General features: G+C 50.6%; 1 protein-coding gene across 2 annotated transcripts in view; it reads left to right on the top strand.

The window, feature by feature from the left end:
- The window catches only part of GOLT1A (golgi transport 1A), a 15,292-nt gene extending 173 nt beyond the window's left edge, over nucleotides 1-15,119 (top strand). The window contains exons 2-5 of one of the 2 annotated variants that reach the window (XM_077772063.1): nucleotides 10,673-10,764; nucleotides 11,763-11,941; nucleotides 14,111-14,174; nucleotides 14,789-15,119. In XM_077772063.1, coding sequence (XP_077628189.1) covers nucleotides 10,673-10,764; nucleotides 11,763-11,941; nucleotides 14,111-14,174; nucleotides 14,789-14,827 — 374 coding nt within the window. In that variant the 3' untranslated portion in view covers nucleotides 14,828-15,119. The remainder of the gene's footprint in view (nucleotides 1-10,672; nucleotides 10,765-11,762; nucleotides 11,942-14,110; nucleotides 14,175-14,788) is intronic. The other variant, XM_077772064.1, reaches the window with a different exon arrangement.
- Nucleotides 15,120-15,412: the final 293 nt, after the last annotated feature.

The raw sequence follows: 15,412 nt of genomic DNA on the forward strand, positions 1-15,412 counted from the left end.
GGGGGCGGAGCCGCCGCCCCTCCCAGCCGGGATCTGTCTGGGCAACCTGCGAGACGACCTCTGGAGCCGATGGCCCGCAGGTGCTGTGCTGGCATCCTCCAGGCAGCGGGGCCAGGACCGGGTGTGGCTCCTCCGCCTTCCAGTGGGTGCAGGGCTGCTCGCGGACCCCAGCGCAGCCAGAAGTTGGTGCCCGGGAGACACAAGTTCACCTCCCACGCTGTTCCCTTTCCCATCATGGTTCTTGGACCTGGGATGCCGCCAAGGTGGACTCGGGGGGCCTGTGCACGTTCAGACATTTCCCCACAAACTCTCAGGGTCTCCTGTGGTCTTCGCACGCTTCTCCTCCCCCTTCTTCTAAAGTTCATATGTTTCTCTTTTTTTTAATTAATTTTTTAAGTCAGCTCTACCAAACGTGGGGCTCGAACTCACGACCCCGAGATCAAGAGCCCACAGACTGAGCCAGCCAGGCACTCCACCTTGGATTTCTTCTTACCAGAACCTAAATTCCACTCCTGTCCCCAAATTACTATACTATCACTCCTAAATATCTTTTTTTTTTTTTAAGTTTATTTATCTAGAGACAGGGAGAGAGAATGAGTGGAGGAGGGGCAGGGAGAGAGGGGAACAGAGGATCTGAAATGGACTCTGTGTTGACAGCAGAGAGCCCCATGTGGGGCTCCAACTCAGGAACCATGAGATCATGACCTGAGCTGAAATCAGACGCTTAACCAACTAAGCCACCCAGGTGCCTCACTCTTAAATATTCTCCTTCCTGTGTGGGGAGAGGGAAGGGAGGTAGCCCACAGGTGTTGGGGTGGGGGGCAGGGAGAACTGGTATTTTAAAGGCTCTGAGCCCGGGATCTCATCTGTGAACTGGAGGGAATATTCATCCACTGAACAAATTTGTCTTCACCATGTGCCAAGCATTGTGTTGGGCATAGAGTATTCAATAGTATTCTGAATGGAACACACTTGCTCCTGCTTACATGCGAGAGTGGGGAAACAGGGAATTAACGGATCAAGAAATTAGTTTGTAGTATGTCAGATGATGATGGGTCCTCTAGACAAAAATAAAATAGGGTAGGGAGGGTGAGGTAGGAGGGGTTATCGTTTGTATAGAGTGGTTAGGGAAGGCTTCCTTCATATAGAGATGTACAGGAAGCAAGGAAGCAAAGCTATGCAGCGATCTGGAGGGAAAATGTTTCCAGGAAAGGGAATAGCCCGTGCAAAGGCCCTGAGGCATTAGCATACTTAGTGTGTTGTGTGGCTGCACCAAAGTAAAGGGGACGGTGGTAGGAGTTCAGGTCTGGGAGGTCACCGAAAGATGAGGCTGTGTGAGAACTTTGGTTTTGTTTCCACAAGATGGGAAATGACTGGAGGGTTTTGTGTAGAGGAGTGAGTGATATGATCTATGTACATTTTTTAAAGTTTTTTTAAAAGATTTCTTTATTTTTGAGAGACCGCACAAGCTGGGAAGGGGCCAAGGGAGAGGGGGACAGAAGGTCCAAAGCAGGCTTTGCGCTGACAGCAGCGAGCCTGATGCGGGGCTTGAACTGATCTCACAAACTGTGAGATCATGACGTGAGCTGAAGTCATTCACTCAACTGCCTGAGCCACCCAGGTGCCCCGATTTATGTACATTTTTTAAAAGGTCACTCTGGGTGCTGGGTTGAAAATAGACTGTAGAGGTGTGCGGTCAGCAACTGGGAGACAGCTCCAAGGTCAGAGATGGTGGAAGTCACCAGGGCGGTGGCAGTGAAGTGGGGGAAAGGGGTCAAGGCTGGATCAGCTTTGAGAAAATTGGTGGAAGGATTTGCCGGTGGACTTGACATGAGCGTGAGAGAAGGAAGGTGGGGATCCCACCAGTATTTTTAGCCTTAGCGATTAGAAGGGTCGATTGGAGTTTTAGACATGTTGAGTTTGATGTGCTAGTAGACATCCAGGCAAGCTGTCAAATAGGTAGTCAGGTATATGAGTCTGCAGTTCAAGGTCAAGACCTGAGTTAGAGAAATTTGGGAATCGCCAGCGTATTGATGGTATTTAAAACCATGAGAGTGCATGAGATCACCCAGGGCAGTTTCTCAGCTTCTCCACTACTGACATTTGGGGACAGGATAATTCTTTGTTGTGGGGGTCTTGATGCTGGTATGTCCTACTCCCATTTGTGACCGTGAAAAATGTCTGCAGACATTGCCACATGTCCCCTGGGGAACGAAATCACCCCTGCCCATCCCTCGGGTTGAGAACTACTGACTTAGAGAATAAAAATAGAGAAGGGAGCTGATCCCTGAGTCCGGTAGCAAGCCAACATTTTATTAAACCAAAGTGTGAGAAGTCCAATGAAAGAGAGAGAGAGAGAGAGAGAGATGAGGGAACCAGATTTAGTTCAGGTAATGGTGAGTGGACCAGGTTTCCCTCAGGAACTTTAAGACTTAAAGGATGAGTGTGCCTTAGGCAGATAACGTGGGAAGAAGCCTATATATACAAAGGCCCTGAGGCAGGAACGCTCATCATAGAAACAATGATGAAAAGGAAGGAAGGAAGAGGAAGGAAGGAAAGGAATAAGGAAGGGAGGTAATAATGGAAGGAAGGAAAAAAGAGGAAGGGGTGGTGCCTGGGTGGCTCAGTCGGTTAAGTGTCTGACTTCGGCTCAGGTCATGATCTCGTGCTGACATCCTGCTCAGAGCCTGGAGCCTGTTTACAATTCTGTGCCTCCCTCTCTCTCTGACCCTCCCTGCTCATGCTGTCTCTCTNATTAGGCAAGGGGGATGGCGGCAGAAGAGGATGACCAGGCGAGCGGAGGCCCAGCGTTCAGAGCCTGGAAGCCAAGGTGTGGCCCAGAGTTCACTTGAGGTCTGATCCTCAGTGGGAAGGACGAAGCGTCCTGAGCAGAGCACTGATGCGACTGGGTTGTGTGCTTTTAAGGCCCTTGAGTGCTGTGTGGGGAAGGGATGGAGGGGGGCGGGACTGAAGCAGGGGACTAACCGAGAGTCCAGGAGTGAGCGATGGTGGCTTGGAATTACGCGCTAAGAGTGGAGGGAAGTGCGCTGCCCTCCAGACCTCAGACGGAGAGGCAGTAAAACGTAGCTGTGGGCTGAACAGGAGGGCCAGAGCAGTGAGGGACACTCCTGGCTTCTGCCTCAAGCTGCTGGCTGCGGGGTGGTGACGTCTGTATTCATTTGGGGAAACCCGAGGGAGGTACAGGGTTAAGGAAGGAAGCCCTGTACTCAGCTGGGACCTGTTGAGTTCAAGATGCCCTGGAGAGAGCGCGCCAAGCGGAGACGCCAAGTCAGCAGCTGGGTGTGAGTTCGGCAGCTCACAGAAAGGCGAGGGCTGGAAAGAGAAATATCGATGCTGTCAGCACACCAGTGATATTTTAAGACGTGGGAATACATGTGAAATAGAATGGAAAGAGACATGAGCTGGGGCCGAAGCCCTGAGCAACTCAAACCCCAGGAGGAGGAGAGAGAAGAAGGAGCCGGCAAGGGAGACTGGGACAGGGTGCTCAGAACAGCAGGGTGAAAAGCAAGAGTGTTGTGTCAGGGAAGTCAAGTGAGGACATCTTAAGACGGGAGGGGCCAACTGCTGACAGATGGCGGCCGACATCCACCGGATGGATGGACGTTAGATTTGGGAGCAGGGACATCATCGATGGCCAGAGCAAGAGCCACTCCTGCGGAGGGGTCTGGGGGCAGACGTGGACTGGGCTGGGCTGGTTAAAGGCACTTCGAGAGCCAGACAACTGGGTGCAAACCCTCGTTCTGCCGTCTACTGGCTGTGCACCCCTGGGCAAGTGACGTAACCTCTCTGTGTTTCCATTCTGTTCGTGACATGGGGCTAACGGGGTAGGGTTTCCTACATAACCGACTTCCTAGGCAGTGATGAAAATGAGTGAGTGAATGTATGTGACGTGCTCAGCCTGCGCCTGGCACGGGGTGGTCACGAGTGTTAGCAGTTATCACTAGTGATTGCCGTGCTTAATTTTGAAAGTGAAGGAAGCTCTTTCTCTTCCCATTTCCCTCCTTCCTATTCCTAGTCCTGATTTAGTCCTAAAGCCATCAGCCAGGAGGGGGAGGGTGCCACCAGGCAGGGTGAGGAGGGCATCCTGGCAGAGTCGGGGTAGGGGTCGGGGAGTCACTTTGTAGTGGGTGGGGGTGGGGGTCTCAGCGGACACCCCCTGAATCAGGTGACTGAGGAAACATCAGCTCTGGCTCACATCCAGCAGGGGGAGCGCTGCCCCATCTGTGTGGCTCACGGGGACGTTGGCCGCAGGCACTTCTGTCCCAGGTCTCGCCCTCTCCGCCACCTCGCTTGCTGCCCCGAGGAGAATTTCAGGAGCAGCCCAAGGTTAATAACGACTGAAATCGCTAAGCTATTGGGAGCGAGAGGCAAAGAAAGGTCTGAGGCTTGTGTACGAGAAACAGTTTGTGATACCTTTCAGTGAGGGTTTGTGTCCATCGTGCAGTGTCCCCTCTGAACCCTGGAAGCAGTAGGCAAGGCCCATGAGGAGGGCTGCCCCCATTGCAGGAAAATTCTGGAATTGTACCAGCTCTTGAAGAAGGACGCAGAACAAGTTGGAAAAGTGGTAACTGTTCAGGCCAGTAAATCACTGTTGCAGGAGAGAAAGGAGAATACAGGAGAGAAAGCACAGAGTGAATTCCAGAACCTGTGGTGTGTCTACAAAATGAGTAAGAGGCTCTCCTTAGGTGTTTGCAGGATGGACACACAGGTATCTTAACAAAACAAAATGAAAACCCAGTAAGATATTCACACTGGTTCCATACAAAACATCTACCAAAGGAGATAGAGGGGAAGAGTGTGTCATCAGAATCGGAATCAAAGACATTTTTATGGCAGGTGTAAGGTAATAATAGATATTTTTATGACAGGCATAAAAACTTAAATACCTTTGCCATTTATGGGGCACCTGGGTGGCTCAGTCGGTTGAGCATCCTACTCTTGATTTCAGCTCAGGTCATGATCCTGGGGTTGTGGGATAGAGCCCCACGCCTGCTTCAGATTCTCTCTGCCTCTCCTTCTGCCCCTCCCCTAAACGCACACACACTCTCTCTCTCTCAAAAAAAAAAAAAATGCCTTTGCCATTCAGATTAAAGAAGTAGGGTTGTGGTCTTCCTCCGCAATATCCTGGCCTGTATAAAATTAACATGATGAAGTAGATACATGCCCAGATCCTCAACCTATTGTCTCTGAGGATAAAAAAATCATGCAGTATGGAAAGACAGAATGCAACCTTTGTAATAACGCAAAGAGGTTGTAATCTGCTCAGTGCCCTGATTCTTTTTTTTTTTTTAATTTTTAGTGTTTTTATTTATTTCTGAGAGAGAGGCAGCGTGAGCAGGGGAGAGTCAGAGAGAGAGAGAGAGAGACACCAAATCCAAAACAGGCTCCAGGCTCTGAGCTAGCTGTCAGCACAGAGCCCAACGTGGGGCTCGAACCCACGAACCGTGAGATCATGACCTGAGCTGAAGTCGGACGCTTAACCGACTGAGCCACCCAGGCGCCCCAGTGCCCTGGTTCTAAGAGATGTAATTCAAGCAGGTGGTGCTGGGAAGTGGAAGCAGGGAGCAAGTCCCTACACATCACTGTTTGTCAGAAACAGAAGGAATCAGCCATTAGTAGAAGATGGATACTGGGCAGCTGGACGATATGTCGAGAGAAAGGATGTCACCTTGGGTCCTAACAAAATCCGGCTCTGCCCAATGGGAGACCCAGTGAGACTGGCATTTTTTCTGCACTGTGAGTTAAGTGAGGTTTTGGTCTATAATTTGAATGATAAATCTCATCTCTATTTTTTTTAAGTTTGTATTTTAAAGTAATCCCTACATCCAACGTGGGGCTCAAACTCACAACCCTGAGATCAAGAGTCACATGCTGTACTCACTGAGCTGGCCACATACCCCTCATTCTCAGCTCTATGTTTTTAATGATTTTTTAAAAGAAGTCCTTTGGCCTGATTTCTTTTTTCTTTTTTTTTTTTTTAATTTTTAATGTTTTCTTTATTTCTGAGAGAGAGAGAGAGAGACAGCATGAGCAGGAGAGGGTCAAGGAGAGAGGGAGACACAGAATCCGAAACAGGCTTCAGGCTCTGAGCTAGCTGTCAGCACAGAGCCCGACACGGGGCTCAAACCCACGAACTGTGAGATCATGACCTGAGCCAAAGTCGGACGCTTAACCGACTGAGCCACCCAGGCGCCCCCCTTTGGGCTTATTTCTGTACTGAATCTGACCCTACTCCTCTTCAGATCTGTCTGGTAACAGATTATGAAAACTGACCTGATGATGATAGTGTCGTTTCCTTTCCTTTCCCTTGTAAACAGAACTTAGCCAGTAAGTCTAGTCCCAAAGATTTTGTTTTTGTTTTGTTTTTTCAGTTCTGCCTCTAAAGAACCAGACTTATAACAACATTTTATAACTATAAAAACATGGCAATAATGCCAATTTCATAGGTATTATAGGGACCAATTCTAAAATGTTAGGTAACAAGTCCAATAAAATTTTTCCCTTTAAAAATTACCTTTATGTTTCCTTTTTTTTTTTTTTTTAAATGTTTTATTTCTAGGAGAGAGAGAGAGAGCGAGACAGCGTGAGCAGGGGAGGGTCAGAGAGAGAGGGAGTCACAGACTGAAATAGGCTCCAGGCTCTGAGCTGGCAGTCAACACAGAGCCCGACATGGGGCTCGAACCCACAAACCGCGAGATCATGACCTAAGCGAAAGTCGGACGCTTAACCGCCCCACGCACCCAGGCGCCCCTATGTTTCCTTTTTAAAAAAAAAAATTAAGGGACACCTGGGTGACTCAGCCAGTTAAGTGCCCAGCTCTTGATTTCGGCTCAAGTCATAATTTCACGGTTTGTGGGTTCGAGCCCCACATCAGGCTCTGCACTGACAGCACGCAGCTTGCTTGGAATTCTCACTCTCTCTCGCCCCTCCCCCACTAGTGCATGCACATGCCCTCTCTCTCTCAACCTGGAGCCTGGTTCAGATTCTGTGTCTCCCTCTCTCCCTGCCCCTCTTCCAGTCACATTCTCTCTCTCTCTCTCTCTCTCTTTTTCTCCCTGCCTCCTTCCCTCCCTCAAAAATAAATAAACATTAAAAAAAAATAAAAAATAAAAGAATAAAATACTTAGGAACAAACTTAACCAAAGAGGCAAAAGGCTTACTGAAAAAGACCAAATGTTGCTGAAGGAAATTTTAAGACACAAATAAATGGACATCTTGTGTTTATGGATTGAAGTAATAATATTGTTAAGATGTCAATACTACTCAAAGCAGTCTGCAGCTTCAGTGTGATCTCTATCAAAATCCCAATGGCAGTTTTTTTTTGTGTGTGTGTGGAAATAGAAAAATCCATCCTAAAATGCATATGGAACCTTAAGGGATCTCAAATAGTGAAAGCATTCTTAAAATAGAAGAACAGGGGCACCTGGGTGGCTCAGTCGGCTAAGGGGCCAACTTCAGCTCAAGTCATGATCTCACAGTTCATGGGTTCAAGCCCCACGTTGGGCTCTGTGCTGACAGCACAGAGCCTGGAGCCTGCTCCGGATTCTGTGTCTCCCTCTCTCTCTGCTCCTCCTCTGCTCACACTCTGTGTATGTGTCTCTCTCTCAAAAAAAAAAAAAAATTTTTTTTTAAAAACATTAAAAAAAGAAAGAAGAACAGAATTGGAGGTTTCACACTTCCTGGTTTCAAAACTTTTTAGAAAACTACAGTGATCAGCTTTCTAAAAAGAACAGTGTGGAACTAGCATAGGAACAGACACATAAACCAAAGGAATAGACCAGAGAGCCCAGAAATAAACCCAGGTAAAGAGGTCAAATGATTTCAACAAGGATGCCAAGATCCTTCAATGAGGAAATGACCGTCTTTTCAACAAACGACATTGGGCAAACTGGATGTCCATGTGCAAAAGAATGAAGTTGAACCTGTACTTTATACCATCTGCAAAATTAACTCAAAGTCTATCTTAACTCAAAGGGAGGGCTAAAACTATAAGGAAAACTTAGGAGAAAAGCTTCCTGACACTGAAATTGACAATGGTTTCTCGGCCATAATACCAGAAATATAGACAACTAAGGAAATAGTAGTTAAATTGGAGTATATCAAAATTGAAAACTTCCCTGCATCAAAGGACACAATCAACAGAGTGAAAAGGCAACCTATGGGAAAAATATTTGCAAATCATATGTCTGATGAGGGGTTAATATCCAGAAAATATAAAGAACTCCTACAACTCAACAACAATAACAACAACAACAACCCCAACCTATTAAAATGGGCAAAGGACTTGAATGGATATTTCTCCTAAGATCTACAGGTGGCCAAGCACATGAAAAGATGTTCAAGGGGCGCCTGGGTGACTCATTTGGTTAGGCGTCTGACTCTGATTTCAGCTCAGGTCAGGATCTCACAGTTGGTGAGTTTGAGCCCCATGCCAGGCTCCGCGCTGACAGCATGGAGCCTGCTTGGGATTCTCTCTCCCTCTTCCTCTGGCCCTCCCCTGATCATTCTCTCTCTCTCTCTCTCTCTCTCTCTCAAATAAATTAACTTAACAAAAAAGAAAAGATGTTCAACATCACTGATCATCAGGGAAATGCAAATCAAAACCACAACGAGACACCACCTCACACTCATTAAGATGAATGTGATCAAAAACAAGACCAACAAAGCCCCAGAAAATAACAAGTATTGGTGAGGATGCTTTGAAATTGGAGCCCTTGTACCCTCCTCCTGGGAATGTAAAATGCAGCTGCTGTGGAAAACAGTGTAGAGCACCCTCCAAACCTTACACATAGCACTCCCCTGTCATCCAGCAATTCCACCGCTGGGTATATGCCCCAAAGAAGTAGAAGCAGAGTCTTGAAGAGTAGCCAAAAGGTGGAAACCACCCAACTTCCACCCACAGTTGATCAGATAAACAACCTGTGTTATATCCATATAATGAATTATCACGAAGCCTTAAAAAGGAGGGACGTTCTGACACAGGCTGCAGGGTGAATGAACCTTGAGGCCATTATGCCAAGTGAAATAAGTCAGTCACATGAAAACACTGCATGATTTCCCATACGAGCCGCCTAGTCAGACTCCCGGAAATAGAAAGTAGAGTGGAGGTTGCCAGCGGCTGAGAGGGAGTGGAGAATGGGGAGTCAGTGTTCACTGGGGGACAGAGCTTCAGTCGTGACAGATGGAAACTCCTGGAGGTGGCTGGCAGTGACCATCACAGAACATTGCGAATGTACTTCATGCCACTGGGCGTGCGCGCAGGAATGGCGAAGAGGCTGAATTTTATGTGTATTTTATCACAATTTAAAATGACAACTTAGGGGCGCCTGGGTGGCTTAGTCGGTTAAGCGTCCGACTTTCGCTTGGGTCATGATCTCGCGGTTCGTGGGTTCGAGCCCCGCGTCGGGCTCTGTGCTGACTGCCAGCTCAGAGCCTGGAGCCAATTTCGGAGTCTGTGTCTCCCTCTCTCTCTGACCCTCCCCTGCTCACACTGTCTCTCTCTCTCCTAGAAATAAATAAATTAAAAAATTAAAAAACAATAAATAAAATGACAACTTAATTCCATTTAGAAATGAAGCAACGCAGTGAATCGTCCTTTGTTGACTGAGAGTGACAAAGATAAGTAAAATGAGCAACTCTGTGGGCTGGAGAGGATTTCGGAAGAAAGGAACTTCATATCCTGTTCTTGTTCCAACCCTTCCTGAGGGGAGCAATCTGCAAGATGTATCCAAATGTCAAAGATGTAGCCTTTGACCAAACAAGGGGTTCCTTTAATATCCTGCCCTTCCGTGCTGCGCTCCCTGGCTCTCAGCAAAGTCCTGCAGCTTCAAAGACTGCCCTGGGACACGAAGCAAAAACACACACTGCAAACCGGGGTGGGGTGCTAGCAGGGTGGGTCCAGAACCTGGCACAGAACTGCCCAGTCGCGGGACTGACGCTAGAGGGCGCCGAGGGGCGTGCGGTGGGGCGCCCGAGGTGCTGCGGCAGGAGGGAGGGTGCAGGTTCAGGCAGCAGGTGCCGCCGCTGCAGACGCCCAGGGGAGCGCATTCCTTCCACTTTTCCAATTAAGTGTGAGAGGCCCCCACCTGAAAGCTGCGGGTGGGGCAGTTAGAGGAGGAAGCACACCGTGTGAAGAATTATCTAGAAGGACAGGCCTCTTGAGAAATCGGGCAGGACAGCCGGTTGGTGCTAAGGCTTTTCAGGGCTGGTGGTCGTGAGTTGTGAGCACCCTTCTGCCTGGGTGTGAGCTGGGCATCAGCGGCTCCCAGCTGCAGGAGGACAGGACCAGAGGGACCCAACCCTGACCGTTATCTGGATAAGGTGGCATTGGGAAACAAGGGGAAGCTGAAGATACAAGGCAGCGAGGGTAACACCAGCTACCTCACAGACCCGTGCTGAGGACAGAACGCCACCCTGCACAGAGCTGACCGGGAGCGTGCAGGGGCTAAACGTAAATCCGTGCCCACCCTTCCTTTCCCTTCCCGTCCCATCATTCCCCGCAAGCATGGAAGCTGTGATTCCTGGGTGGAAATGGACCCACCCCAGCCCCCACCCTTCGGAGGGCGACTGTCCAGTAGCAATGGGGGTGACTTCCAGCATCCCAGCCCGCTCTCCAGAGCCCATCCCACCCCAGCCTCCTTGCCCATTGCAGAGATTGGCGTGGGCACCACCGGCTTCGGAATCTTCTTCATCCTCTTTGGAATACTCCTGTACTTTGATTCGGTGCTCCTGGCCTTCGGAAACGTGAGTCGCCTAGCCTGTGTCCCCTCTGCCACCAACCTACCTGAGGTCTCTATTGCCAGGAAGGTCAGCCCCGAGTTCAATCAGATTGTGCCCCTCCAGGGGTCAGGACCATCAAGCCTGGGCCAGTGAGGGTGGCTGGGGATGGACAGCGAGGCCTGCTGGGTGTGGAGAATCTGAGAACGTGGATTCTGGTGCCAAGCTCTGGGCGAGGCCCTGCAGGTACCACAATGAATAGGCTGCTGTCTCTGACATTGGAATGCCCCTGTCTAGGGATAGGGACATAACACGAACGTCTGTGACAGAGAAGGCAGGCAGGGGCAGCCATAGAGTCACAATAAGAGAAGCGCTTGTTTAATCAAGAACAAGGTGCCTGGAGGAAGAAAGCTGCCCAGCTGGAGAAGGATGAAAAGGAATTTGGAAAGACAATGGGTGTGGAGGGGGGTGAAGCGCTTCTAGGCAGATGGCACAGCAGGAGAAAAGGTATGGGGAAGGGGAGGGAAGGCATGGAACATGCTGGAAGAAAGCCAGGGAGTTAAATTTGATGACACTTGGACACTCCTAAGAGACCATTAGGAGCCAAGCTGAAGATAGTGACTGAGCCAGACAGTGGAGCCCTGATTGCTGGGTATGGCTGCCTAACCTGTTCATGCCTCAGTGTTCACCTCTGTAAAATGGAGATTTTCTATTCCGTCCTCCTTGGGAGGTGTGACAAGAAATAAAGTCATATATGGAAAAGTGCTGGGGATCCGAGAAGTCAGGTTGAATTGAAGCAGCGGGAGACCTTCAGAGGTCTCCTTGTCCATCCCCCTGTCTCCGGGCTGTTCTGTTCCTAACAAGCCAAGATTAGTCAAGGCTCTGGGAGTTTGCTACTTTGCTACTTCTCTTCCGGAAGAGTTAGCACGTCCTGCCACAGGCCTGGCCCGGGGCTCCTTGGTGGTGGGGGGGTGTGTGTGTGGAGGGGTGTGGCTCTGATGCTTCTCGCCCTCCCTCACCCGCAGCTGCTATTCCTGACCGGCCTCCTGCTCATCATCGGCCTGAGGAAGACGTTTTCCTTCTTCTTCCAGAGGCACAAGCTCAAAGGGACCAGCTTCTTTCTGGGGGGTGTGGCCATTGTGCTGCTGCGCTGGCCCCTCCTGGGCATGCTCCTGGAAGCCTATGGATTCCTTAGCCTCTTCAGGTGAGTGCAGGTCTCTTTCCCTTGGATGAGCCCCACCGGGGCCTCTGAGTAGCTGAGATCACCACCCCCACCCAGGTTTGGCCAGCACGACCAACGGCGTACGCAGAAACGGGGACTTTATCCTGCGGACGGCAGTGTGGAAGGATTGGAAAGGCAGATGGGCATCAGGCAGACCCACAGAAAGGCCCCTCCAACAGTAGGATGAAGGACAAATAGGAGGGGTCGGCCCATCCGCCTGCAAACATTGAGCACCTACTGTTTGCCTGGCTCTATGCCTGCCCTTAAGGAGGAGACACAGGGCCTGCCTTCGAGTTGATCCAGCAGGGAGGAACGGCAGTGAACTAGCATTTGCCGGGCCCCTCACGTGCCCCTAGCACATTCACAACCGTCACCTCACTTTGTCTTTACAACCTGCTGCAGGATGGCTCTCTGCAGATGAGGAAACCTGAGCTCAGAGAGGCTACCTGCCCCCTGCCCCCCACTGCCCGGGGTCTCACACGAACTATGCGGCCGATCTGGACTGGATCCAGGCGTCCCTGGCCTGTCCAGTGTCAGCCTGGCCTGCCGAAAGGCGGGGTGGAGGTCAGCAAAGATGTGTGGCCACTGCCAAGGCCAGGGAGGTGTCCTAGACGAAGGACCCGAGACAGGCCCTGGGGACAGGCCAGCTTTAAGAGGAGACTGGAGGCTGCTTAAGGAGAAGACAGGATGTCGGGGAAGGTGGGGCTAGGGAGGGAGGACTCCCAGGGTCTCTGGGACACTGTGGAGAACAGCGGTGGCATGGAGAAGACGTTCTAGAAGAAGCATGGCTACGCCCTCACGGGAGGGAGCCGGGGTCAGGATCCCGGCTTCTCATAAAGCCCTCCGTTTGCTCAGTGCAGCCTTGAAAACACTTTGCTCAGCCTGAATGCTCTGGACCTCCTAGACATTGTATAATGTGGCTTCGAGAAACTAAATTTTCTCACACACACTCGGCCATCTACCTATTTAATATTCAAACGTGTCATTATTTAGATAGTCACAAACACAAAAAGTCCCAACTGCACGCCAAATGCAGACCTAGGTGTGGGGATGTGGCACCAAACAGGGAGAAACTTCCCGAAGTACTTGCAACCTAGTCAAGAAGAAAAATTCTGACAATAGTGACCATTTATTGAGGGATTAGAAGGGTGAGTGGGGCCGACGCACATTCAGTAGCTCCAACCAAACGTAAACCTTGACAAAGACCCCTTTCAACAGCATTGTTGGTGCGAGAAAACCAAACTCAGAGCGATCCAGGACCTCAGAGATGCCGGTGAACCTCGAGGAAATGAGGCCCAAGGAAAGGAAATGAATAGCTCAGCCAGCATCCAGATTTCTAACCCCCTCGCCTCTCCGCACACACAGGGCTCCCCCCCACCCCCTGCAAACCTTGGTGTCTCCAAGCCCTTTGAACAATGGTGCATATGGACCTGGCCAGAACTTGCCAGTGTGTCTGACAAGAGTGGGCGAGCCAAGGGCAAAGGCGGGTGGGTCTGTGCATGAGAGTGCTGAGGCACCAGGGGAAAACACGCATGAGCACCGCCTCCAGCACCGACCTGTGCGGGGAGCCCAGGAGATCTGCAGTACCCGCCTGGTCCAGACAGGAGAAGACAGTAACAATAATACAAACGCTTCTTTTTTTTAAATTATTTTTTTAATGGGCAGGAGAGAGAGAATCCCAAGCAGGCTTCACACGATCTCAGCGCAGAGCCCACCACGGGGCTCAAACTCACCAACCATGAGATCACAACCTGCACCAGATGCTTAAACAACTGGGCCACCCAGGCGCCCCCAATCACTTCTTGAACATTTCCTTGTATAAGGCCCTAAGGTGTAGATACTATTATTAACCTCATTTACAGCTGGAAACTGAGATTCAGAGAAGTTAAGGACTTGGCCCACGTTTATACAGCAAGTGGCAGAGCCAAGATTTGAACCCAAGGAGCCTGACCCTGGCCCCTTTATTCTTAACCACTTCACATAGTTGCCCCCCCAAAACCCAGGGGGTGCAAAACCAAGCCTGCCCCAAGGGCCCGGTTTCCCAGGAACCAAAGCTGGAGCCTTTAGGTGGATCTCAGCCTGGACCCCTTCCCCCTTCCCCCCCTCCCCCAGAGCCCTCACTGACCCCTCCCTCCCATCCTCTGCTCCTAGGGGCTTTTTCCCTGTCGTCTTTGGCTTCCTGGGCAATGCTTCTGACATCCCCTTCCTGAGTGCGGTAAGTGGATTATGCTTGGGGCTTGGTGGTGAGGGGCCCTGGTGAGACTGACGCCCCAGTGCAATGGAGCCTTCCCCGTCTCCCCTCAAGCCCCTTTCCCTTCAACTCCTCTTCCCCTCCCCACACCTTCTCCATTTGACAAGAACAGATGAGGAAAGGGCACCGGGAGCTTTGTGCCTCAGGCTGTGCCTCAGGCGTAGGTATTGAGGAAAGAGGCTATTCCTAGCTCCTAATTAGCGCCAAAGACACAGATTCAGAGAGTCTCAGTGACCCAGCCATAAAGTGCCAGAGATTTCTGGGGAGCTGGCTGAGTCTGGGCCCCAGACGCAGAGAGGATGTGTGACAGCCAGTGACAGATTCTGTCCTCTCCTGGAGGCACGCACGGGGCAGTGGTCCCCAGGCCCTCCCTCTCCCTTTCTCTAAAACATATTTTCTGACAGAACAGGAGCTGAGAAGCTGAGGGAGGCCCTTCAGCCAGCTGGCTCATCCCTGTGGCCCCCTCTCCCTATCTGTACTTGGCCTGCTCCTGGCTCTCAAGGCCTGCTCCACGGTAACCTTGATAAGGAGTGTGCTCCTGACTCTTTGTCTGAAATAATGATTCTTGGCTCCCACAGCTGTTCCGGAGGCTTCAAGGCACCAGCTCAATGGTCTGAACAGCAGAGACGAGCTCCTTGAACTTGGATCATTGATTGAGGGGGCTTGGAAAGGAATTGGGGCCTGCCCCCACCCTGCAGTGACTCATCTCCCCATCATCCCCAGCCCTCTCCAAGTCCAGAAGAAGAACAGAGTTGAATGACTGACCTCAAATTCCAAGTCATCTCAAAAGGCTGTTGGCATGGCGAGGGGCAGAGATCTGGGACCCCACCGCGACCGGACCAGGGGCTGGTTTTACATACTGCCTTGTATTTATGGGAGGAAAGCAAAGATTAAATCCCCAAGCTGTGAGTGTGTCTGAGACTCAGAGTCACTGCCTCTCTAGCCTGTCAAGTCCAGTGTCTGACTCAGGGCAGGCTGACCCAGCATTCCACCGTGTGAGGGGGCAGGCCTGCTCTCGAAGGCTATCGTTTTTCTCCTCATGGTTAATGGCCCTAATGAGTTAGATAGTATGTTTGTAAACCCCTATTAGCAGTAGGCATTCGACCAGAGATGAGTATTAGTATTACGCCTGCATTCTGGTAGGAAATGTTACACAACCATTAATTAGGTGGATGTGCGCAGGGCGCCCCCACCAGGTAGCA

Source organism: Crocuta crocuta, unplaced genomic scaffold, assembly GCF_008692635.1.
Source record: "Crocuta crocuta isolate KB4526 unplaced genomic scaffold, BGI_CrCroc_1.0 scaffold318, whole genome shotgun sequence".
Classification (NCBI taxonomy): Eukaryota; Metazoa; Chordata; class Mammalia; order Carnivora; family Hyaenidae; genus Crocuta; species Crocuta crocuta.